We start from the raw sequence: 13960 nt of genomic DNA, 5'->3' as shown, positions 1-13960 counted from the left end.
ACAACTACCAGTGTTTTACATAAAGCAATATTTTATTGTAGTGCAGTTGGCAATACATGTCAATGTTATGTTAAAATTAATAGTATTGGGTTTTCACTGGAGCAAGAAAGGAACAAGCTAAAATGATTTCAGTGAAAATTAATTGCTCAGATGCATTTAGGTAAGTAAAACCATTTGAAAAGTAACGGTATAAAGTGTCCATTAGCTCCAGTCCCAAACATTTCTGAAGGATTTTTTTTTTTAAACCACACAGGCATACCGAGCTCCTCACAGTCTGGGCTGGTCTGGCAAATCTTCCAGAAGTGCAGGGTTTTTTCTGTAGATGTAGGCATTGGCGTCATCATCATCATCCAGCTTCACCAGCTCAGCTAATGACGACACACAGGGATCATGATCCACCAACATCGTCGGCAGACGGGTGGATTTGCGTTCTATGCGGCAGGAACGGCGCACAGGTGTCAGAAACTTAAGATCTTTGATGTTGCTCTTTCTCCTGGATGTACTTCTACTGGCATCATCTGCAATTGCCTTCTTGACACTATTAAGGGATATTTGTAGATGAAACATACAAGTGAAATTAAATTACTTTGTGGCAATTTAACTCATGTTTAATAATGAAACTGAGAAAGATATTGCTAGTGTTAGAAATGGACTCACCTTTGCAGGTATGGAGTGGTTTTTACGCTGTACTTCACTACTGAAGCATCCTCCATCTGTGGCGTCGTCTCCATCACACCCTCATCACTTTCTACTTCCTCGACATCCGTCTCGTCTTCCGGGTCATCACTGTCTTCTCCTTTCTCCTTCACTTGCTCAACCTTTGGCTGCCCAGACATTTCATTCTTCAGCTCCATGGCCTCCAAAACATCACACAGGTTCACAACAATCTGTTGAAATTAAAACAAATACAGTTTATTAAGCCGGAAGGAAATCTTTTTAGAACAGAAATAAAAAAAAATGTACCTGTTTCCTTACATCATCCACTCTGTCCTGTGGGTCAACAGGCAGGTTTTCATCAGAGTTTTCAAGCAAGTCCAGGGTGGTGTTCATGATCACTGGTGTTTGGCTGTGTATCATTAACCCTGCTCCCTGGGTATCTGCACAGTGAGCAGCAGCAGAGTCCGACTCGTGTGCTTCCACACTGGGTTCAGGTTTGCACTGTGCAGCTGGCTGAGGATCAGCATGAGACTGAGGTTTGAGATCAGCTTCAGGTTTTGCAGAGACTTTGGGTTTTGAAGGTGCTGCTGTTGTCATGGCTGGTCTCTTGAAAGTCTTGCCCTTGGAAGCTAGCCACTCTGCCAGTTTCGCTCTGCAGGAGGAACAAAATATTGTTCTTGAACATGTGATGTACAGTAACACCAACGTAATCATGTTTGTACTTAGGAAAAATGTTACCTTCTTTCCTCAGCAGTCTCCACGGTAAATTTGTAGTGGCTGAGGGTGCTTGGGACAGGAATTTTGTTGACTTTCTTGTCATTCACTGGGATCTTTGACTTAGAGTTCTGGGTCCCTCTTCTCTGAGTGGGAGCCACTTTTGTGTTCCTGGAGCTGGTACTGGTTAGGGTTGCTGGGACGGTTCTAGCAGGAGGGCGAGCAGAGTAGAATCCAGCAGGTGGATGGCTGGTGGCGGCAGGCTTGGACATCTGTCTATCCAAGACTGACTTTGACCTTGTCTGTGTGGTTCTTTGGGTGCCATGCCCAGGCAGGTCAGCAACAGATTTGGACCTGATTTTTGTCAAATTTCCAACCAGTTTGCTCTCCGTTCTGGGTGCTGATGGTTTGAGATCCGCCCCACTCACAGTGGCGCTTGACTTCCAAATGGATCCGATTTTTGACTGGACAATCTTGCCTTTGTACATGCCCGGAGGTGGTTTGGATAATGGCACAGCAGCTGGTGGTTTTGGAGCTTCTGCAACTATTCTTTTGTCTTTCACAGCCTGTTCAGTGAGGAAGGCCTGGCTATGTGTTTGTTTGACGTCAGTAGGTCCTTTCACGTCTCTCTGCACAGTCTTTACTTTTTTTAGAGCTTCACCAGACGTTGACCTTGTGTCCACCTGCTTGGCTTTGGCTTTAACAGGACCACTTTTTGCAAAGGTTTCCTCTTTTTTGTTGCTTTTCAGTTGGAAGGGAGCAGCAGACGTTTTATCTCTATTGATAAAAGACTTGCTTCCATATGCAGGCTGAGCATTTTCCTTGTTTCCCTAATACAATTAAAACAACAAGACCATTAGGTAAGCTGAATATGGGCTGAACAAACAACAACTCTTAATAGAACTTAGTTAGAAGTCAACACAAGTACTTAATATAATATTCATTAGCGTTGACCTACTTTCTTAAAGGTGTGGTTTCTTCTTGAAACTGTGACGTCCATTGTGAAGCCTTAAACGGGTTTAAAATGAGGGGAGATTTCTGGAAGGCGAAACAAAGCAATACAAAAATAAACATGAATGCAGTGAATAACTTTGGTCATTAGTTTACATCACTTAGCATGCTAGGATTTTATCTACAGATTATAAATTAAATGTTAATCTACAAGTGCGGTTTTATTGGGCCTCTTCCAGTTATTGAAGCTCCCGCACACTATCAAAACTTACAAATGCCACTGAAAATAACGTTACTTACAGTGTTCGTGTGTTTCTTTTACAGTTTGAGAAAATACTATGTAAATCACAAGTACAATAACATCTACTTTCATGCGAAATGTGCATATATTAAATTGTTGGGCACGTCATATTTGTCGAAAAGCAAGAAAACATTCATATTAAAACACGTTGGCTTAAGGTCAGTGGTCTGACGTAACGTTAACGTTGTGCTCACATCTTTAAGTTAACTGACATGAGGGATAAAATCGAATAAACGTTAATGTTAGCGGGACGTTAGCTGTATGGAACAAAGGTTTTATGGGGGGTTTTTTGAAATATGAAGTAAAAAAATAAACGTTAACTTACCCTGCTGTGGTCTTTTGTTGTACAGTACGAGGAGAAAACAGAACAACTCTAAACCTAAACACGTCGCTTGCCTCCCTGCGGGAAAAACATTCGATTTGACTTGCTGCTGCGCTGCAATTGGTCAAGCAAGTATCGCGAGATAACCAAAGTAACCAATAGTGTGTCTCAAAACTAGGAACGAGAATTGCAGAAGACTAGCGGCGTTCTTTCAGCCCTGAAGTTTCGTAGCTTGTTTGAATGTTTGAACACAAATAGGATTCCACAGATACCGGTCCCATGATCCGTCCGTGCCACACGCCCAACACGCACGAGAGTCACTAAAAACGGTGGCTTTCAGAGAAACAGCTGTGACTTCCAGTAGGTATTAATTATCTTCAGGGAAATGAGCAAAAGCACTTACTTTCAGGAAAGAAATACATATAATTTTTTAAAATATGTTCTTTATTGCAATACAAAAGCAAGTGCAAACACAGACCAGGGGCTAACATATAAATAAAAATAAAGAAAATAATCAGCAGTTCAGGCAATTAAGAAATTTACATATATTGAGAGTCTTTAAGGCTTTGGGGTTTGAAGAGTGCTGAATAGTTTGTATGTATTGTTGCAATTCATTCAAATACTTTAAATAACGGTTTGCGGTTAGACAATTTACTGTTGTGAATGTGGAAATTTGCTAAAATAATGAAGAGATTGATGAGATAATACTGTTTTTGTTTTAAAGTGCAGACATCATAAAAACCAAACAGCACATCTTTGTACAGCAGAGAAAAATGGGCAGAAATGTTACAGCTGATATATTGTGCAAAGTCTTTCCAAAAAATAATAGCACAGTAAAGGACAGCTCCAAAATAAGTGTATGGTTGTTTCACAATGAAGTCCACAGAAAGAGCAGTTAATGTAAAGAAATACATATAAACATCACGTTGCAGTGTACAAATGACGTATGCACACAACAAATCCACTCTTGGACACAGGTCAGTCATCACTACAGTGAGAATACTTTCTGCACAAGGAGAATAGACAAATGCAGGCGTTTTAATGATAGCAATAATAATAATACCTCTAATTGTCAATAACTGTCTGTGTTATTATAAATTGAACTTCACAAAACACACAGTGGTTTTGTTTGGGGGGAGAAAATTGCATCCAAGAGATTTTGTTTATTTCTGGATGATTCTCATTTGTTTTTGTTATAATGAAATGTCTAATGTGGGATCAGAGGGAGCTGGTGTCAAGAAGTGTAATTCCCTATGAAGCAGTCAAAAGAAAGCAGTGTTTATTCAAGAATGCTTTGGATTTTTACAATATGAACAAACGTGATAAAATAGTGGTTAATCTCCCCCCACACACACACACACAAAATCCACAGAATAAATTGACATGGGAACCATAGAAGTTGATCCAGACAGCGGTTTATAAATCTGCATGAGACCTTCAACTGATTGACAGGATTGCCTGCTACTTCATGTCATGAGTCATTGAAGCTGTACCCTGCACCTTCATAATCACTGTAAACCAGATTGCAGTAACTGTCTCACCCTATAGTGTTTCTGATGTTATTACTGAGAATTCTATTTACTTGCATTTTCACCACACTTTTACCCCATAGTTACTCAATTCAATCACTGGAGGCGGTTGGAAGTTCACTGTACTCCCAAATTTGAATTGTTCATGTGAAGTTCCTGGATTGTTAAGCTTAGTGTGACCACAGTAATGTGATAAGTACAGTATGAAGGCTGTATGATATATTCAAGACTTAGCTTTATAGACTCAAGAAATCTTGTATGAAACCATAACTACCAATGTTTAAGATAAGGCAATATTATTTTATTGTAGTGCATTTAGGAAATACTAAAATACATTCAGTACAGAACACCACACTAAAGGGATTTAAATGACAATTAAAATGTGTTGCTCGTACGCATGTAGATTAAAAACTTTTGTTGTTTTTTTTTTATTTAAAAAGTAACGGTATAAAGTGTCCATTAGCTCCAGTCCCAAACATTTCTGAAGGATTTTTTTTTAAACCACACAGGCATACCGAGCTCCTCACAGTCTGGGCTGGTCTGGCAAATCTTCCAGAAGTGCAGGGTTTTTTCTGTAGATGTAGGCATTGGCGTCATCATCATCATCCAGCTTCACCAGCTCAGCTAATGACGACACACAGGGATCATGATCCACCAGCATCGTCGGCAGACGGGTGGATTTGCGTTCTATGCGGCAGGAACGGCGCACAGGTGTCAGAAACTTAAGATCTTTGATGTTGCTCTTTCTCCTGGATGTACTTCTACTGGCATCATCTGCAATTGCCTTCTTGACACTATTAAGGGATATTTGTAGATGAAAAGTGAAATTAAATTTACTTTGTGGCAATTTAACTCATGTTTAATAATGAAACTGAGAAAGATATTGCTAGCGTTAGAAATGGACTCACCTTTGCAGGTATGGAGTGGTTTTTACGCTGTACTTCACTACTGAAGCAGTCTCCATCTGTGGCGTCGTCTCCATCACACCCTCATCACTTTCTACTTCCTCGACATCCGTCTCGTCTTCCTTCCCACTTTCTTCTCCTTTATGCTTCACTTGCTCAACCTTTGGCTGCCCAGACATTTCATTCTTTAGCTTCATGGCCTCCAAAACATCACACAGGTTCACAACAATCTGTCAAAATGAAAAAGAGAAGAATATGGTTTATCACTATGGAAGGATTTCAAAAAAAAACACAATACACAGCAATACAAACAGTGCCCGTTTCCTTACATCATCTGCTCTGTCCTGTGGGTCAGGGTTAGGAGTTTGGCTGTGTATCATTAACCCTGCTCCCTGAGTATCTGCACAGTGAGCAGCAGCAGAGTCCGACTCGTGTGCTTCCACACTGGGCTCAGGTTCAGGGTTGCACTGTGCAGCTGGCTGAGGATCAGCATCAGGTTTTGCAGAGACTTTGGGTTTTGAAGGTGTTGCTGTTGTCATAGCTGGTCTCTTTAAAGTCTTGCCCTTGGAAGCTAGCCACTCTGCCAGTTTCGCTCTGCAGGAGGAACAAAATATTGTTCTTGAACATGTGATGTACAGTAACACCAACGTAATCATGTTTGTACTTAGGAAAAATGTTACCTTCTTTCCTCAGCAGTCTCCACGGTAAATTTGTAGTGGCTGAGGGTGCTTGTGACAGGAATTTTGTTGACTTTCTTGTCATTCACTGGGATCTTTGGCTTAGAGTTCTGGGTCCTACTTCCCTGAGTGGGAACACTTGACTTCCAAATAGATCCGATTTTTGACTGGACAATCTTGCCTTTGTACATCCCGGGAGCTGGTTTGGATAATGGCACAGGAGCTGGTGGCTTTGGAGCTTCTGCTTTAATTATTGTGTCTTTCACAGCCTGTTCAGTGAGGAAGGCCTGGCTATGTGCTTGTCCGACGTCAGTAGGTCCTTTCACGTCTCTCTGCACAGTCTTTACTTTTTTTAGAGCTTCACCAGACGTTGACCTTGTGTCCACCTGTTTGGCTTTTGCTTTAACAGGACCACTTTTTGCAAAGGTTTCCTCTTTTTTGTTGCTTTTCAGTTGGAAGGGAGCAGCAGACCTTTTATCTCTTTTAATAAAGGACTTGCTTCCATATGCTGGCTGAGCATTTTCCTTGTTTCCCTAATACAATTAAAACAACAAGGCTTAAAACAACAACTCTTAATAGAACTTAGTTAGAAGTCAACACAAGTATTTAATATATATTCATTAGCAATGACTTACTTTCTTATAGGTGTGGTTTTGTCTTGAAACTGCAATGTTGTCCATTGTGAAGCCTTAACCGGGTTAAATCAGTGGAGATTTCTGGAAGGCAAACAAAGCAATACAAAATCATCTAGCATACTAGGATTATACTTTTAATTATATGTATAACCTGCAAGTATGGTTTTATTAGGCTTATAGTTACTGACGCTGCCCCCTCAACTCCCACAGTGTGAAAACTTTCAAACAAATTCCACTGAAAGTACTGACAGCATTCAGTTGTGGGCATCTAAAAGTGCAATAACATCCCCTGTATCTACTTTCGTGCGAAATGTGCATATATTAAATTGTTGGGCACGTTTATATTTGTCGAAAAGCAAGAAAACATTAGTATTAAATATTAAAACACGTTGGCTTAAGCACAGTGGTCTGACGTGACGTGACGTTAAACAACGTAATTGTGGCCACATCTTAAAGTAAACTGACATGAGGAATAAAATCTAATAAACGTTAATGTTAGCGGGACTTTAGCTGTATGGGACATTGGCTGTAAGTTTTTTTTTTAAACTTATTTAATTAAAAAATGAACGTTAACTTACCCCTGCTGTGGTCTTTTGTTATACAGTATGTGGAGAGGGAGAAAGCAGCACAACCATAGACTGTTTATAAGAACAACACAACACGTCGCTTGCTTCACTGCGGAAAAAACATTGGATTGTTCTTGGCGCTGCTTCGCTGCAATTTGTCACGCAAGTATCGCGAGATAACAAAATTAACCTATCAAATGTCTCAAAACAAGGAACGAGATTTTTCGTTCCACACTCCAGTCCGCTTAGTGGCGGTCACGCACCTTTATGCCAAGTAAGTTTGCCAACCATAAAGAAGAAGGGACGCGATTTCAACCCACAGGTTTTCATTCCTTTTTGAATATTTGAGACTTTTATACAGTCTATAGTTTAAACCGAACACTTATGATTATATCTAATACCCGCCCATGCCACACACCCAACACGCACGAGAGTCAATAAAAACGGTGGCTTATTAGTGACAAACATGCAGCTGTGACTTCCAGTGTGTTAGGTAATAATCATCATTAGGGAAATTAGCAAAAGCAATTATTTTCAGGAAAAATATACATATAAACATAATTTTGTCATAATATGGCTGAGTACAAATCATCGACTGTATATAGTTACAGTTCACGTTTTCATAAGGAAGAAAAAACAGAAACAGTGAAAAAAAAAAAAAAACAATTATAAACAACAAAAATAAAGTATACAGCCAGAGTGTCAAACAATAAATATCAGTTAAATTAATTATAAAGTTATATTAGATAAATGTTGTAAACATTTTGATGCTGATTTACTCTTTAATCCAGAAATACAGACTATATAATTTTTTAAGTCAAATTTAAAAACATTGAAAAGAGGTTTGTTCTTCATAAATTTTGATTTATGAATAAAGCAAGATTAATAGATTGACTATGTATTGTACAGAGGAGTTTGAATCAGAAAAATAAAATAAAATGTCAAAATTGGATATTTTTAATGGTATTAATGATGTATACACACCCCCACCGTCTTGGAGGTGGGGTCAGTCATTACCACAGTTCTTTAAGACAATATTTAGACTTATCTGCACAAGTACAAAATGCAAAGCAGGCGTTTTAATGAAGGCCATAATAATAGGTATAATAGTCTGCGGTATTTATTATGAATTAATCTTCATAAGACGCACAACAATATGTTGTAAATATTGTTTTGAAATATGCCATGGCATATTTTCAACTTCTAGCCTTTGAAAGACTGCGGAGGATTATGGGAAAGGAGCGAAGCGCGCGATTTGATGCACGTTGTTCAATATATCAAGCTCAACGAAATTGTTTCCACAGCAAGCGAATTTACCTTCAAAATAAGATGACAACAAAAGGTATACACTAAATTATTTGTCTGTGGTTCTTCAGGAACAAGTAAACTAAGGCTAAAGGGACAAAGCAAACAAAGAATAGGAATCCACTGGAGCTGTTAAATAGGTGGTGAATACCTTTATTGCATGTTTAGGACATTTGACTTGTTAACCTAACATGGCCTAGTTGGCACATAGAATTTTTTGCGGGCTTGTTTATTAAAAAATAGGGATATTTTTCACATAAACACACACAGACAAAACTATTATTTTACCACAGACTATAATTTTTTTTTTTTTTTTTACTGTAGGTACTCTTATTTTAGTTACTAAAAAAAGCAATGTATTTTATTTTGAAAGTAAAATTAGGAAGTTTCCTTGCTGTTGAAAGTGGCTTGACAGCTAACTAGCTTTAGCAACACAGTTGGCTATCCTCTAAAGGTTTTAATTGCAAAGTACTGGTTTATGATACAAACGCATAATGCAGAATCACTGCGCTGTACCGAACTGCACTGGCGGGGAATCCGACCCTCAGCCACTCTTCAGGTTTCCGCATGATCCAGAAAGGTAACTAATGCTAATACCGAAGCAAACAGGAAGCTCTCAAGTTAACGTTACCAATAACTGTTTGTTTCTTAAAATACGACAGAGAATACATTTTAAAGACTAACTTGGTTGAATTGTTTCAGGCGCATTTTATGCAACGTAACGTTGTATGAGTTATAAGCTCTTTACATCTCAACATGCAAACTCTGTTCAGAGGTTGGCAGTATTTGAACTGATAAAGCACTGAACCATTAACTGAACCTCTAAGCCAACATATCGACTTTTAAACTTGCCTGCCTTTTGGTTTAACCTCTCCTTTTTCAGGTCCAAGAAGTGGGTTGAAAAATGCCAGAGGCAAGACCTCATTAACAAATCACCAGACCAGTTGTACAGATACTACAGACTTTGTGGAAAACATTTCGAAACGTCTTACATTGATAGTGTAAGTTGTTTTCAAATTGCATATGATTTTGGACCAAAAGAGGACGGTGTAACCCCAGACTTTGCAGTACTCTTAATGTATTTGCCTTTAAGTAAAAATGAAAAGGGCTTAATGCAGCCCTGCATATTATTTCACTAATTATTCAATAAATACAGCATATTTTGTAGTGCTTAGGGAATATGTGGGTAATGTGTAGGTATGTAGATTTAATACAAATTCAACATTAGTAACATTTTTATTAGCAGGGCTGCCAACTTCAGTTTAGTTTGGAGTGATTTGGGGTATTGCTGAAGTCGGTGCATTTTATAAGTAGGCCTTCTGTGAGATTACCCACCACAGGGGGCGATGTCATCACTCTTAAATCCTCGGGAATATAATGCATGTATAGATGAAAAACCAAGTGAACAATCATGGTCGGATGATCCCCATACTTGCCAAACTCCAGATGTGACACCAAAAATTGAAAAATAAAAACTGGGAATGTATTACAATTGTATGTGCTGTATAATTAACTTTTTGGCTTGACTGTGTTTTCAGGAAGCTCAGAGTACAGTGTTGAAGGATGATGCCATACCGACTCTCTTTGATGTGCCTAGCCAACCTCAAAATGGACAGGTGAAGCGCAGTAAAGAGACGGTGGGTAAATGAAATCTTTTTTATTTAATAAAAAATTATAAATTGATTTTTGTAGTTTCTATGAAATCACATATTAATTTATTTATCTTTGCAGACCAAAGATGAGGAAATGGAGAGTAAGGGTAGAAAAAGTAAGTAAAAATATCAACACACACATTTATGACTCCCATTTGTCACAGGATGAATGATTGATTTCTGTTTCTCTTTTAGAAATCAAAAAGTCTCAAGCAGGGACACCTAAGGAAGATGTCCAGACACTCCCAGAGGAAGACGAGCACAAAGGGTATCTTAAGTCACTATTTGAAGTTCTTGTACTGTTGGCAGAGCAAAGCATTCCCCCGACAGGGCCTGGTGAGGATAAACAGGATGGCCTTGTGTCAAGCAACTTTCACGCATTGTTAGAATATCGCATGAATTCTGGAGATGAACTCCTTAAGAAGAGGTTTGATGTGAATAAGGAGATCTGCTCCTCAGCTCAGCTGAATCAGTTGATTGAGGTGTGTGAGAAATGCATCCAGACTAAGCTGGTGGAGGAAGTTAAACAAAATGGCTTCTTCTCGTTACTTACTGAAGAGCTGGTGAAGATCTCAGGAGAGTGGTACCTCCCCATCTTTCTGCGTTATGTGGACCAGTCAAACTGCCAGCGGGAGAGTTTTGTTGGCTTTTTGTCCTTTGAAGGAGATGGAGATGCATTAGCAGAGAAACTGCTGTCTGAAATGACTGACAAATGGGGCTTAGATATGGCACAGTGTAGAGGTCAAGCCCACGCCTGTTTTGGAACAAATTTTGGTAAAATAAAAACATTCGCAGCCAAACTGATGGAGAGGTATCCAATGGCTGTGCTTACACTAAGATCTACTCGTGCATTGAACGTGTCACTGGCCAATGGCATGGCTCTCTCAGGGGTTCAGCTCGTCACTTCTACGTTCAAGAAGATTGAGTCATTCTTCAGTCAGTCCACTTTACTGCAGTTGGAGTTGGAGCATGCCATTTCGATTTTCCACCCAGACAAAGAGGAGAGAGCCAACGAACTGAAGGAGATCTGTCGAACCAGCTGGACCGGACGGCATGATGCATTTGAGGTGGCAGTGGAAATCCTAGAGGCATTACTACTCTGTGTGGACAGTGTGCATGACAACGAGGACATGAGGTGGAACGATCAAGTCGCACACAACGCTTTAGAGATTTCAAAAGCACTTGTTGATTTTGAGTTTGTCATGGCGTTGGTCGTGCTGAAAAACGTAATGACACTTACACGAGCATTTGGGAAGAACGTTCAAGGGAAAGCAACAGATGCCCACTTTGCTGCAACCAGTTTAAAAGCTGTGTTGCACTCCCTGATGGAAGTGTCCGACAACATAGATGTGTATCATGAGTTCTGGAACGACGAGGCTGTTAACCTCGCCGCTGCGATGGAGATCCCAGTTAAGATTCCTCGGTCATTCTTGAGAAAGCATCGGTCAGAATCTGGAGCCGTTCAGCCAGAGAGTTACTACAAGGAGCACCTGTCCGTTCCCGTGGTGAACTATGTCATCAAAGTAATGAATGAACTCTTCTGTGAGGACCACCTGAAGGCTCTGAGATGTCTGTCGCTAGTCCCTGCTGTCATAGAGCAGCATAAGTCTACTGAACCCGAGGAAGAGAGTGTGCAACTCTTTAAAAATGACATCCCTAATGCCGGAACCCTCTCCGCCGAGCTGCACTGTTGGTGGGTCAAATGGAGCAAAAAGGGCAAAGACGAGACTTTACCCTCCAGTCTGCATGAAACACTGCAGCTGGGCGACGTGAAGTTCTTTCCAAACATGCTTGCAGTTCTGAGGCTGATCGGCACCCTGCCCACCTTGGCTCTGGAGGACGGCTGTGACGTGGCGTACAAGCGCTTCCAGATGTACATGGCGAACACGCCTGATAAATTCAAATCAAAAAGTCTCGCTCTTCTGAACGTGAACTACGATGTTGGGTATGATTTGGATTCAGTGGTTGAGGTCTACATCAAGACATACCCTGACAGGGAGGAGGTTTCATAGTCAGCTGTGATATGACAGATTATCCACATCTTTGTAAATGAGTCTTGTGTAGACCGTGTTATCTTGATGAGATAAACATTTTTCTTTTTTAACTATCCAGCTCTTATACTGAAGTAGAAACTTTTGTGATAAAATGTAGTCTTTGAATAGAGAGCTGAAGCCTGTCCCTTCTGCCTCCGCCTCATGGGACCTTATTTCAGAAAAACATGTACGGTAGTCAGTGGTAAGAGACAAGTAATTATTTAATTTTGTGCCCTGAATTTGTTAATTTTAAAGAGTTTTGGCCGTCAAGGAAGTGGCAGTTTATCATAAAACAGTAAAGTAACATTCAGTTTAGTGTGAAACCACTCAGTGATCTACATCTCTGGTCTTGCACAATGTTTTTTTGGCTCTCTATTTTTTTTGCAGTGTTTGTCCTTCATGCTGTTTTCATGTTGTATTTTGGGCCAATATTGGCCCCTCTGTAAACACCCTGTGAACTTCCCAGGGTGGATATGAGTCCTGATAAAATGATATCTTGACTGTAGTAAGTTGTACATAGTTTATTTGTTAAGAGTGGGAGTTAAAACTCATGTAAGCCTTGTTTAGTGTTTTTGCTGTGTCAACCAATGTTCTGCTGTTCTGCTGACATACAACATTTAGCTAAGGGGGATCAACTATAAATCCTGAACGTGTTAATAAAGAGCAGCAAGTGGTCTTGGGTTTGACAAACTTTTCTGGTCTTTTATTCAAAATTTTGAGCATTTTACTAACAAAGCTCAAAATGCCAGAAATCCAGAAACTGGGGGGTTATACACAAGTGTTGAGTTCTTTTCAGGCACATGGCGAGTCTCCTGTGAATAAGGCCAACAATTATTAGCCACACCACTGCCAGTATCTGTCACTATCCCTCTTGCACTTTGGGTATTAGGGCTGCGAATGGAGTGTGTTTGGGACTAAACAGCCGAGTCACCGTCTGCTCTTTCCACTATAGTGTTTGGTGTTAATGAAATCTGGTATGAGTTAAGACTAAAAGCATTAGGCCTTCCTACACTATTTGTTGCAGTGTTCTATAATGTGGATGCATTAGCTTTCTTTTGTATGATTAAGCCATAAAATGATTTAGAAGATAAATTCCTTACTTGCCAGTGATTGCAGTATATCATTTAGGTGTTATAGTTCCAGAAAATTATATTTTAAAGACATCTTTAATTACAAACATATTACACACTATACTGTAGGTACAAATCAGTGTACACATTGTTCATTTCTGCAAAGACACGTGGTATATATAATTTAATGGACTACACAAAATGTGATGTAAACAGTTAAATTAATTTGAAGTTACAGATGACAAAAATATAGTGGAAGGTAAGATTTAAGGTACAGGATCAGACAGATTTAAATTGTGTACTGGAGAATAGGTAGAACATGTATTGAGTGTCTATACCTGGCAACAGTGAATTAAAAAGTGAAATTAGTAAAATTACATATTTATACGAGTTTTGCTTAAAAAAATCAGATCGAACTGGGGAATTACTAAAAAGTTAAAAGATCTCTTCAGATTTAATTGTGGTAAATTATATCAGTTTTTTTTTTAACCAGGAATAAAATGAACCAAATCAAAGTGTGAAGAGGAAACCGCAGGTCTAAATCAGAGAGTGTCAAATGAAAACAAGAGAAGGACTGGAGTTCAAGATATTGATAGACTAAGATTTGTTTCAGCGAAAGCGTATTTTTGTGTGTTCATTATAT

The 13960-nt window shown here is 39.4% G+C and overlaps 3 protein-coding genes across 6 annotated transcripts; 1 reads left to right on the top strand and 2 right to left on the bottom strand.

Moving 5' to 3' along the window:
* Positions 1–13: 13 nt before the first annotated feature.
* On the bottom strand, positions 14–3045 carry LOC119895063 (cytoskeleton-associated protein 2-like). 2 transcript variants are annotated; one of them, XM_038707861.1, is made up of 6 exons: positions 2949–3045; positions 2330–2409; positions 1396–2201; positions 964–1309; positions 658–887; positions 14–538 (listed from the first exon to the last, which is right to left on the bottom strand). In XM_038707861.1, exons 2-6 carry the CDS (start codon positions 2369–2371, stop codon positions 268–270), a joined length of 1695 nt encoding a protein of 564 aa, XP_038563789.1. In that variant the 5' UTR covers positions 2372–2409; positions 2949–3045; the 3' UTR covers positions 14–267. The 2 variants fall into 2 exon arrangements, with proteins under 2 accessions (XP_038563789.1, XP_038563790.1); XM_038707862.1 differs by having other exon boundaries at positions 976–1309; positions 2949–3044.
* Positions 3046–3710: 665 nt separating this feature from the next.
* On the bottom strand, positions 3711–9518 carry LOC119895060 (cytoskeleton-associated protein 2-like). 2 transcript variants are annotated; one of them, XM_038707859.1, is made up of 6 exons: positions 9415–9518; positions 6692–6772; positions 6060–6589; positions 5709–5973; positions 5383–5609; positions 3711–5268 (listed from the first exon to the last, which is right to left on the bottom strand). In XM_038707859.1, exons 2-6 carry the CDS (start codon positions 6734–6736, stop codon positions 4998–5000), a joined length of 1338 nt encoding a protein of 445 aa, XP_038563787.1. In that variant the 5' UTR covers positions 6737–6772; positions 9415–9518; the 3' UTR covers positions 3711–4997. The 2 variants fall into 2 exon arrangements, with proteins under 2 accessions (XP_038563787.1, XP_038563786.1); XM_038707858.1 differs by lacking the exon at positions 9415–9518 and adding an exon at positions 7270–7388.
* thap12a (THAP domain containing 12a) lies at positions 8937–12937 on the top strand. Of its 2 annotated transcripts, XM_038707856.1 has the most exons (5): positions 8937–9142; positions 9446–9563; positions 10101–10199; positions 10294–10330; positions 10410–12937. In XM_038707856.1, the coding sequence occupies exons 1-5, from the start codon at positions 9057–9059 to the stop codon at positions 12224–12226; spliced, it is 2157 nt and encodes a 718-aa protein (XP_038563784.1). In that variant the 5' UTR covers positions 8937–9056; the 3' UTR covers positions 12227–12937. The 2 variants fall into 2 exon arrangements, with proteins under 2 accessions (XP_038563784.1, XP_038563785.1); XM_038707857.1 differs by lacking the exon at positions 9446–9563 and having other exon boundaries at positions 8993–9142.
* Positions 12938–13960: the final 1023 nt, after the last annotated feature.

This window comes from Micropterus salmoides, unplaced genomic scaffold (assembly GCF_014851395.1).
Source record: "Micropterus salmoides isolate LMB-PRFRI ecotype aquatic unplaced genomic scaffold, ASM1485139v1 Ms_hic_scaffold_9, whole genome shotgun sequence".
In the NCBI taxonomy this organism is placed as follows: domain Eukaryota; kingdom Metazoa; phylum Chordata; class Actinopteri; order Centrarchiformes; family Centrarchidae; genus Micropterus; species Micropterus salmoides.
This window is presented reverse-complemented; position numbering and strand designations above follow the sequence as displayed.

Excerpts from the sequence above, each read along its gene's own strand:
- LOC119895063 (XM_038707861.1), bottom strand. The coding sequence starts at position 2,371 with ATGGACGTCACAGTTTCAAGAAGAAACCACACCTTTAAGAAA. Across the intron at positions 2,202-2,329 it reads GAAACCACACCTTTAAGAAA|GGAAACAAGGAAAATGCTCA; the intron begins GTAGGTCAACGC and ends TAATTGTATTAG. Across the intron at positions 539-657 it reads ACCACTCCATACCTGCAAAG|TGTCAAGAAGGCAATTGCAG; the intron begins GTGAGTCCATTT and ends ATCCCTTAATAG.
- LOC119895060 (XM_038707859.1), bottom strand. The coding sequence starts at position 6,736 with ATGGACAACATTGCAGTTTCAAGACAAAACCACACCTATAAGAAA. Across the intron at positions 5,610-5,708 it reads CACAGGACAGAGCAGATGAT|ATTGTTGTGAACCTGTGTGA; the intron begins GTAAGGAAACGG and ends TCATTTTGACAG. Across the intron at positions 5,269-5,382 it reads ACCACTCCATACCTGCAAAG|TGTCAAGAAGGCAATTGCAG; the intron begins GTGAGTCCATTT and ends ATCCCTTAATAG.
- thap12a (XM_038707856.1), top strand. The coding sequence starts at position 9,057 with ATGCAGAATCACTGCGCTGTACCGAACTGCACTGGCGGGGAATCCGAC. Across the intron at positions 9,143-9,445 it reads TTTCCGCATGATCCAGAAAG|GTCCAAGAAGTGGGTTGAAA; the intron begins GTAACTAATGCT and ends CTCCTTTTTCAG. Across the intron at positions 10,331-10,409 it reads GGAGAGTAAGGGTAGAAAAA|AAATCAAAAAGTCTCAAGCA; the intron begins GTAAGTAAAAAT and ends TTTCTCTTTTAG.